This window comes from Microtus ochrogaster, chromosome 8 (genome assembly GCF_000317375.1).
Source record: "Microtus ochrogaster isolate Prairie Vole_2 chromosome 8, MicOch1.0, whole genome shotgun sequence".
Classification (NCBI taxonomy): Eukaryota; Metazoa; Chordata; class Mammalia; order Rodentia; family Cricetidae; genus Microtus; species Microtus ochrogaster.
Genome location: NC_022015.1, coordinates 42,925,338 through 42,935,329, shown reverse-complemented (window position 1 = coordinate 42,935,329; position 9,992 = coordinate 42,925,338). Strand labels below are relative to the sequence as shown.

Here is a 9,992-nt window from a genome sequence, read left to right as displayed (position 1 = left end):
GAGAAACACTGTCTCGAAAAACCAAAAAAAAAAAAAAAAAAAAAAAACCTGTAGAACACCATGAAGAACCTTAAATAGCCCTGTTTTAACTGACTATATATAAGTACCTATGTAATGTATGCAATTTTACCCCCTGAAGCCCATTGAGTTTAAATCATTTACACCTGAATAATTGCTACCCCTTCCTAGGCTCCAGGGAACATAGTGACCAGTTAGTTAGGGACTAAACAAACTCTCAGCCCCGAGGCCAATTGCCCTGGCTTCGGCTCTGACTTGGCTGTGCCCTAGTGCCAGGTGGCTGCAGGCTCCACACCCCTCCTGGGAGTGGGTTGGGCTCTCCAGATGTGGCTGGAATGTTCCAGAGCTGTTTCTAGTTGGTGGGACTCCCATCAAAGAGCTTCTGAATCTTGGGTGGTACCGTGACGTCGGGGGCAACCCCACCGCTCACGAAGGCAGAAATGCCAAACTAGGGCAGCACAGCTCAGCAGAGCCAAAGCTGTGCCCACTCCCGCGGCTGCGTGGACCAGGGTGACAGGTCTAGGCGGCATGATAAGCTTTCGACAAGGCCCAAAAGAAGGCTCAGCCCAGTTCTCAGGACCCTCAGCATCTGCTCCAGGAACACGGCTCTCGCCAGCGTCGTTAGCAGCCACCACACAAAGATCATAAGAACCGCCAGGTTTGAGTCCCTTCAGCTCCGCTCTTCGAACGGTCGCATTGAAGGGGCCACTCTTGTGTGGAGCGCTGTTGCCTTCCCAAAGCAGAAGCCAGTAGTGATTGACTGGAGAGAAGGGAGCGCACCAGTGGACAACAGCGCAGCCTTCCTCCGCCAAGATCTGCACTTCTCCCAGCCGCGGAGGGTCTGGCTGCTGATCCTCCCTGGTGAGCCCTGGGCACAGACAGGCTACTGGCCCAACCTTCTGCAGCTCCTTGCAGGACACCTGCAGGTGGCGGCAACGGTCATAGTCGCATCGGACAGCCCCAGAAGAAGGTGTGGTTAAGGCCTCATAGTCCTCTTCATCGTAGTCTTGGGGGGTCAAGATCTGAGCTTTAGAAACCAAGGAGGTGGTCATGGCCACAAGCCACAGAAGGGAAAGAGAGCCCACCATGGAGTCTGGAAGGGAAGGGTGAGAGGGTTAATACTGTCAGCCCTGCCTTCCAGGACAAGACCTCTGGGAAAAGCACAGCACAGCACAGAACCAAGATGGGCAAAGGAAAGAGGTGGGACTGAGACATGCAATCATTTGTCTATTGGCTTCTGAATGCAGTTTTTTGGGGGGAGTGGGGGTGGGAGCCTGGTCTGAGGCTGGTCTTTAACTCCCGGTCCTCCTGTCTACACTTCCAGATCACTAGGATTAATGTCGCTAGGCCTGATCGTGCTTGGTTTGGGATAAAAATAATAAAATACAGTCCCACACATGAGAGACAGATGTTTGGGCAGCACCAGGCAAAGTGCTAGAAGCAAGCAGCTAGTGGATAAACAAAAGTGCTGCGGAAGGAGGAAGAAAGAGATTTATTCGGCTCAGGGAAGAAAGGTGGAAGGAATCGGCAGCCACTCAGCAAACTGACCTATGTAAACAGCGCTCAGTAAAATGCACAAATCCAGAAAAGCCCAGCAGAGAAGATAGAGCAGGGGTGGGGACAGGCACGGGAGTCCCGATTCCCTACCTGCATTTGTGCTAATGTTGTCCAAGCAACCCAGGCTCCTCCCTGTCCACCCTCTTCCCAGGACCCGCAGCAGCCTCTCACCAGTGGGTAGGCCTTGACACAGGGAGAATCTGCCTCCAGACATCTGTGAACGTCAGGCGGAGAGGTCCCTGTCACAGGCACTGCCAGGTTGCATCTTCAGTTCTATTTTGGCTAAGAACTTTTATACCCCTCAACTCTGATGTCACCACCTAGCCCCTGAGTGCCAAGAAGAGGGCTGGTTCCCTCAGAGGGACTGAGTCACGGGGCCAAGAATAGGGGACGCTACAGGCAGTGGTTTCAGTTGGAGGCCAGGACGCCTGGGTTCTGAGAGGAATGAAATGTGGACAGCAGCCAGGAGCGGAGGCTCCAAAGGCTGCAGTCATGTGAAGGGGTGGGGAGAGGAGAATTATCAGGGGAGGGAGGGCACCTGGCTGGTGTCAGATAGGAAAACATCTGTGGATGGTATGGGGCCTGAATTACAAAGTGCTGTTTCGGTGAAAAGTCCTACCACATTCATGGCAGTCATTTCCCGTCTTCTGCCTCCCAATGGACAGGGAAGGGAGGGGTGTGAAGGCCAGAATGATGTATCCTAGCTCTCCAGACCCGCCCTATCCTATCCCCCTCCCCGAGATGAGAATCACATGGCTAGAGCAGGAAGCCTACTACTGGGCAGGATAGGGTTTTCCCCCTTGATTACGGATGGAAACAGCTGCATTGAGTGTGGAGGTGCTTATCTGAATTTCTCAGCCCAAGGGACGCCGAGGCAGAATCATTAGAAAACAGCCTGCGCTACATAGTGAGACCGACATCATGAAACATCTGGATTGGTGCTGCAAGCTCGTGATTCAGTACTTGGGATGCTACGGCAGGAGAGTTGCTAAAAGTTTGAGGCCAGCCTCTAAGGATCTGTTTCAAAATATATAAAAAAGAAAGAAAACAGTGTGGGTGGTGGTGGTGCATGCTTTTAATCCCAGGACTCGGGAGGCAGAGACAGGCTCTTTGAGTTCAAAGCCAGCCTGGTCTACAGAGCTAGTTCCGGGACAGATAAGGTTACACAGAGAAACCCTGTTTTGAAAAGCAAAACAACAAAAAATCAAACAGACAAAAAGAGAGAGAGAGAAAGAAAACAAAGTAATTGTCTAGGTCATCCTTGAATGTCTGGGCTCAAATAACATTTCTGTCTCAGTTGAATAGTTGGGATACAGATGCTGATCAATTCCTTAGTATAAAGAAAATTTTTGCATATAATTGGGGACATTAGATCATAATCTCCTCGGAGTGTGTAATGCCCTTGTACTACTATCCTTTTTAAGAAAGCAATACAGAGCCGGGCGATGGTGGCGCACGCCTTTAATCCCAGCACTCGGGAGGCAGAGGCAGGCAGATCTCTGTGAGTTTGAGACCAGCCTGGTCTACAGAGCTAGTGCCAGGACAGGCTCCAAAGCCACAGAGAAACCCTGTCTCGAAAAACAAAAACAAAAACAAAAACAAAAACAAAAACAAAAACAAAAAAAAGAAAGCAATACAGAGGCTAGAGAGATGGCTCAGTGGTTAAGAGTACTGGCTGCTCATCTAGGAAGACCTAGGTTCAGTTCCTAGCACCTACATGATGGCTGTGCTGGCTGGTCTTATGACAATTTGATACACAAGCTAGAGCTACCTGAAAGGAGGGAACCTCAACTGAGAAAATGCATCTGTAAGATCCGACTGTAAGGGATTTTCTTAATTAGTGATTGCTTGGGGAGGGCCCAGTCCATTGTGGTCATCCCCAGGCTGGTGGTCCTGGCTTCTATAAGAAATCAGACTGAACAAGCTATGTGGAGATGGTCAGTAAACAACTCCTTTCCTGGCATCAGCTCCTGCCCTGTTGGAGTTCCTATCCTAACTTCCTTTGATCTGTAGCAATATGGAAGTGTAAGCTAAATAAACCTCCCAAGTTGCTTTTTGGTCACGGTGTTTCACCACAGCAATAGCAATCCTAACTAGTGGTGGCTCACAGCCATGTAACTCCAGCTACAGGGGGATTCAGTGTCCTCTTCCAGCCTTCATGGGAACCTGAACTCACATGTACATACCCATGCACAGAATTAAAAATACTTTAAGAGGCGCTAATGGAGCACACCTTTAATCCCAGCACTTGGGAGGCAGAGGCAGGCGGATCTCTGTGAGTTCAAGGTCAGCTTAGTCTACAAGAGCTAGGCTCCAGGATAGGCTCCAAAGCTACAGAGAAACCCTGTCTCAAAAAACCAAAAAACTTAAAAAGGGAACATGCTGGGAGCTGAAGAGATATCTCAGAAGTTAAGAATGTTTACTGCTCTCAGAGAGACTGAAATTCAGTCTCCAGCCCTCATGTGAGGCTCAGAGCCACCTGCAACTCCAGCCCCTGGGGACCTCACACCCTTTTCTGATCTTTGAGAGAAAGAACATACATGTCCATAAACACAGAGAAGCACACCCATACACAGAAACAAGAAGGCTGTGTGGTGGTGGCACATGCCCTTAGTCACAGCACCCGAGAGGTAGAGGCAGGTGGGTCTCTGTAAGTTTGAGGCCAGCCTGACTTACAGAGTGAGTTCCAGGATAGCCAGGACTACACAGAGAGATCCTGTCTTGAAGAACCAAAAGTTCAATCAACAATTGATGCCCAGGGCTGGAATGACGGCTCAATGGTTAAGAGAGCATCCTGCTCTTGCAGAAGACCTGGGTTTGGTTCCCAGAATCAAATATGGTAGTTCACAACTGCCTGTAACTCCAGTAACTCCAGAACAGGAAATCTGACATCTTCTCTGACTTATGGGCTCCTGCACGCATGTGGTGCACATATAGTTATATAGATTCATTCACATACATATACACATAGCAAAATCTTCGATGATGCAAGTTTGATTCCCAGGACCCATATGGTGGAAGGAAAGAGCTGATCCCTGAAATATGTCCTCCGACCTTCACACAAAATAGTTTATTAAGGGGACGACAAGGGGAGAAGGGTCAGACGGGGAAGCGCTGGAATGTGAGGAGTCTTTTTGTTCAGGAACTGGAGCATGTTGGTCGCTGCCTGATGGTGCCCGCAGAAGGTTCCCGGCTACCCAGAGTCTCAGGGGAAAGGGCAGAGGTGGAGGTGGAGGCAGAGGTAGGCAGGTTGGCCTCTGTCAGCAAAGCTGCATCTTCCCAGGAGCCTGAACCTGAGGCAGGAAAGGGCCAAACAAAATTGCCAATGAGACAGACAGGTTAGCAGGGACGGAGGGGCGTCCCCACCACACTTCACTCACCATCACTAGCCTCTGGCTCTTGCTTCTCCTCTCCATTCAGGGGCTGTCGATGTGGTTTCTCTTCCTCAGACAGCTGGCCCTCTTCAGCCAAAAGGGGAACAGAGGTGTGATAGAGGTAAGACCCAGGCACTGAAGGGGAGTGCTGTGGAGGAGCGAGGAAGAGGGACAGCATCATACCTGTTCCTGCGGGATCTTCAGGGCTTTCACCATCCTCTGTCATGCCTGGCCGCTGGGTAGGCTCCTCCCGGCCTGCAGGTTCGGCAAACAGAGGACAACTAGACTCAGCGGTGATGCTTGGTTTGCAATGCCAACCCCATCTCCTTCAGCCTTTCCTTACACCCTCAGTTAGCTACTCTGTACTGGAGGCAGGCAGTCCCTCTACCCCAGCCAAAATACCTCTCAAGGATACTGTCAACCAACCCCTTTACCTGACTGATGGCGAGCAATGCGACGCTGGGCACCCTGTCGTGAGCTATCCCCTTGTCGGATATTAACCTGTGGAGGAGTAACCACCGAGCGGTGAAGCCTGGCTCCCCTCGCAGTGATCCTGCCCAATCCCTAACACGCCCTGATCACCAGCAAGGACTGAGGAAGAACAGGGTCTTCGCCCCTTGAGACCTGCAAAGCGAATCGGTGTCGGGGCCAGATGCCCCCCCACACCCACTGCATGTAGCTGAAGAGCGCGATGATGCTGAGGAACGTGAAGTTGCTGGCGACACCCACAAAGGCGCAGGTCACAGGGAAGTTGTACAGCAGGTACCTAGGTGGGAAACAGGGCCAGGAAGGAAGCAGCAGTTACCAGATAGCTCGGGTGGCTAACACTCCACAAATACTTGTAGGACAACTTGGGTGAGTGTGGCTGGAGCTGCCCTCTGCCACCACGGCACCTACTCCCCCATCCAGTTACCAGATGACACCCTACCAGGTTCTAATAAAGGCCAAGGACTTCAGGTAGCCACAGTATCACAGGGCCACAGCATCACACACTCCCACTCCTGCGGAGCCGATGGAACAAGGCAGCTGGATTACGTGGGTATTGTTATTAGGGTGGGGCGGGTGCGCCTCACTGTGTTGCCTGAGTGGCAGGGACTAGACACAGAACACTACACCTGGCTCATAGGATCGAGCCTCTTATTTGCTTTTCATTATTTATGTTGAGAGTCTTGCTTTGTAGCCCAAGATTTCTTGCCTTAGGCCTCCCAGTGCTGAAATGTCAGGGTGTGTCATCTCATATGGGATTTTAAAAATGGGGCTGGAGGGTTGGCTCAGTGGTTAAGAGGACTTCCTGTTCTTGGAAAGGACTCAGGCTCAATTCCTGGTACCCACATGGGGGTTCCCACCTCCTTCAACACCAGACACACATGTGGTACACATACAGGCATGCAGGCAAAACACTATTACATACAAAATAATAAAATTAAAAATTTTTTTTTTTCTTTTCAAGACCAGATTTCTCTGTGTAGCCCTGGCCATTCCAACTCACTTTGTAGACCAGGCTGGCTTTGAACTCACAGAGATCCACCTGCTTCTGCCTTCCAAGTGCTGGGATTAATGTATATTGGAGTTACAGATGGTGGTGAACTATTACCTTGTGAGTGCTGGGTACTGAACACAGCTCTTCAAGAGCAGCCAGTGCTCTTAACCCCCGAGCCATCTCTCCAGTCCCTCACATGGGATTACATTTTTTTCTTCTTTTTTTGAGGGAGGAGGGAGACAGGGAAGAAGCTCTTTTTTTTTTTTTTTTTTTTTTCCGAGACAGGGTTTCTCTGTAGCTTTGGTGCTTGTCCTGGAACTAGCTCTTCTAGACCAGGCTGGCCTCGAACTCCCAGAGATCCGCCTGCCTCTGCCTCCCAAGTGCTGGGATTAAAGGCGTGCGCCACCACCGCCCGGCCAAGAAGCTCTTTTGAATGCCTAGTCAAACTAGGGAGGAGCCTCTGGCCTTTGTAAAATACGATGTGATGTTGTTACTAGTCAGCTCTGCCTGAAACCCTCTTCATTTCAGAGCAGGTCATGGGAAAGCTGCCAAGGTTTCCCTCTGCGGCTTCTTACCTGAGCCCAGTGAAGTGGGCATGGATGCGGAGGTACGCTGCATACATCTGGATGCGCTTGCTGTGAATCTCAATAACTGCTCCAGTTGTGGGCATATACTGCGAGGGAGGGAGAGCAGAGTCAGCAGGGCCCAGTCTGAGGCCGCTTCCAGCCTCTGTGGCCATTGCTTCTCAGGTAGAGTCTTGGGCCAGCGGGAGGGTTGTCTCCTACTCCATCCCTCCGCTCCACTTACCGAATTCTCCCTGTAGTCCGAGTAGAGTTCTACCTCCAGGAGCTGCTTCTGCTCAGCAAAGCCAAACAACAGGAGGCTGGAGAACACCAGTGTGTCAAGTATCTGGAGCAGCTGGGAGCGGTAGTGCAGCATCGCCTGACAGGGCCATACGGGAAGGTGGGGACAGGTGTTCTCTCTGGTCTGCTTCATGCTTGAGCAGTCCATGTATGCAAAGAAGCACATTCTGTTCCTTCCCCTTCCCTTCCTAACCCCCAGTGCCCACCCAACCATTCCGTTTGTTTCAGTAACGTCCCCCTGGTACCTGACCTCATTTCTCCATTCTAATGTGGCAAAGTTCCCCTCTCTAAAACACCTGCTCAGGTAAGCAGTCTGCTCTCATGTACCTTTCCAGCCATAGTCTGTTATCTGGCTTGGGATCCATGTCCCAACGCACCACCTGAAGCTGTCCTCAAATGCAGATAATCATCGTGTGGTTTAAATGAGGTCCAGCGCTGAATGTGTCTGCTACGTGCTAACAAGATCTCTGCATTTCTTGCTGGTCTGGTCAGGAGGAAGTTACTATAAAGCTGGTATGTTTCTGGAGTCTTCTTGTTCTGAGAGCAGCGGTACTCTTAGACTACTCCGAAGCGGGGCATGCCCATCAGACACTAGGTGTTTGGGCAAATGTTTGGTTTGTTAATTGGATTCTTCACTTATCCTGGTTAGGGCCTGATCTCAGAGCCAAGGCGGTCTTCTCTTGAAGTATCAGCCATATATACTGATTCAGCCACCATTGTCCCCAGTTTCCCAGACTTGTCTTCAAACACTTACTGAGCGTGAAGAAGTAGAGACGATTCGGCCACCTCTGGTATAGCATGAAACGGTGACTAAGAACATGCCCAAGTCTTGATTCACGGGGGACTCTGGCATTTCAAGCTCTAAGGTGACTCGATATGGCTGTCCATACATCAGCACCTGCCCAAGGGAACAACACCATTTTGTTAAAAAAAAAAAAAAAAAAGTTTGTGCTGTTTTGAAACAGGGTCTCACTATGTAGCTATGATTGGCCTGGAAGCACTCTGTAGACCAGGCTGGCCTCAAAAATCAGAGTGTCAACTGCCTTTGCCTCACCAGTGCTGGGATTAACTGCGTGCATCACCAGGCCTGGCCTGGCTTGTTTTAATCTTTTTTTTTTTTTTTTAAAGTACATCCTGACTCAATGCTGCCCCCTCCTGGTCATTGAACACCCTGACTTTCCAGATTTCTATCTTGTTTGCTGACTTGGTTTTATTTGGAGGTGGGGGTTGTCAGGTAGGGAAGCCAGCATTTAAGACAGGGTCTTGCTATGTATCTCTGGGTGGCCTAGCACTCACTATATAGTCTCAAATTCATGGAACTTCTCCTGCCTCAGCCTTTGGTGCTGAAATTTGGGGCCCAAACCACCACACTCACCCGGTCAGATCCTGGGTCTGACTCAGACTACTACACTGTTCCGAAAAGAACCCTGTTGCTTTTCTTTCCCAAAAGTGAACAGACACACTGCCAACTGGGCCATCTGTGATTTAGGCCTGTGTGATGCTGGAGCTGGCCCCTTGGGCCCAGCCTGCCCGCACTTACTAATTAAGCAAGTTCTGCTCGGCCTCCTAACCAGCTCTTGCACAATCACTGTAGCGACAGATCGTCTTGTTATGCAGAGTTAATTCGGTTTTAAAAAATTAGTCTATTTGTGTGTGTACAACACTGAGCTTCTTAAAAATGATACGACTGCCTGGCACAGCAGCGCATGTTTTTACCCCAGAACTCCGGAGGCAGAGGCAGGAGGATCTCCATGAAACTCAAGGCCCGCCTGGTCTACATAGCAAGTTGTAGGCCAGCCAAAGGCTAAATAATGAAACTATCTCCAAGTAAATAAATAAAGTGATAGAACTGCAGACTGTAAGAGTAAACTATATATTATATAAATTCTATCTCAATAAACCTATTAAGAAAAGCTGGACGGTGGTGGTACACGCCTTTACTCCCAGCACTTGGGAGGCAGAGTCAGGCGGATCTCTGCGAGTTTGAGGCCAGCTTGGTCTACAAGAGCTAATTCCAGGACAAGTTCCAAAGCTATGGAAATCCCATCTCAAAAAACCAAACCAGGGGGCTGGAGAGATGGCTCAGCGGTTAAGAGCACTGACTCTTCTTCCAGAGGTCCTGAGTTCAATTCCCAGCAACCACATGGTGGCTCACAACCATCACATAATGAGATCTGGTGCCCTCTTCTGGGGTACAGGGCCACATGCAGGCAGAATACTGTGTATGTAATAAATAATCTTTAAAAAAAATATGAAAAAAAAACCCCAAACCAAAACAAAAGAAACCTACTAAAAAACAAAACAAAAACCTAGAAAAGTGGTGATTGAAAATCCTATCTCCAGGCCTTGCGTTGTACTTATTTAGAATCCCAGCACGTGGGAGGCAGAGGCAGCTTTTAGAACACCTACTTCTAGGCTGGATTGGTACTGTATGCCTATAATTGCGGCATACAGGAAGCTGAGACAAGATGATCACAACTTCAAGGCTAACCATTTTTTGTTTGTTTTTCATGTCATCCAGGCTAACCTTCTTGCCTCTACCTCTCAAGTGTGGGCTCTTTTCTTTTTTTGTGACAGGCTATCAATATGTGCTGGCCTGGGGCTGGAGAGATGGCTCAGAGGTTAAGAACAGTGCCTGCTCTTCCAAAGGTCCTGAGTTCAATTCCCAGCAACCACATGGTGGCTCACAACCATCTGTAA

The 9,992-nt window shown here is 49.7% G+C and overlaps 2 protein-coding genes across 3 annotated transcripts in view; both read right to left on the bottom strand.

Annotated features, from left to right (window-relative positions):
- Positions 1-64: 64 nt before the first annotated feature.
- Positions 65-1,998, bottom strand: Lrrn4cl (LRRN4 C-terminal like). Its single transcript, XM_005351912.2, has 2 exons — positions 1,747-1,998; positions 65-1,111 (listed from the first exon to the last, which is right to left on the bottom strand). Exons 1-2 carry the CDS (start codon positions 1,787-1,789, stop codon positions 390-392), a joined length of 765 nt encoding a protein of 254 aa, XP_005351969.2. The 5' UTR covers positions 1,790-1,998; the 3' UTR covers positions 65-389.
- A 2,632-nt stretch (positions 1,999-4,630) lies between these two features.
- Bscl2 (BSCL2, seipin lipid droplet biogenesis associated) overlaps positions 4,631-9,992 on the bottom strand; it is a 10,789-nt gene continuing 5,427 nt past the window's right edge. For both annotated transcript variants that reach the window (XM_026781386.1, XM_005351910.3), the window contains exons 4-11: positions 8,047-8,190; positions 7,237-7,371; positions 7,005-7,102; positions 5,574-5,715; positions 5,384-5,450; positions 5,133-5,204; positions 4,956-5,036; positions 4,631-4,868 (exon numbers count right to left, since the gene is read on the bottom strand). In XM_026781386.1, coding sequence (XP_026637187.1) covers positions 4,714-4,868; positions 4,956-5,036; positions 5,133-5,204; positions 5,384-5,450; positions 5,574-5,715; positions 7,005-7,102; positions 7,237-7,371; positions 8,047-8,190 — 894 coding nt within the window. In that variant the 3' untranslated portion in view covers positions 4,631-4,713. The remainder of the gene's footprint in view (positions 4,869-4,955; positions 5,037-5,132; positions 5,205-5,383; positions 5,451-5,573; positions 5,716-7,004; positions 7,103-7,236; positions 7,372-8,046; positions 8,191-9,992) is intronic.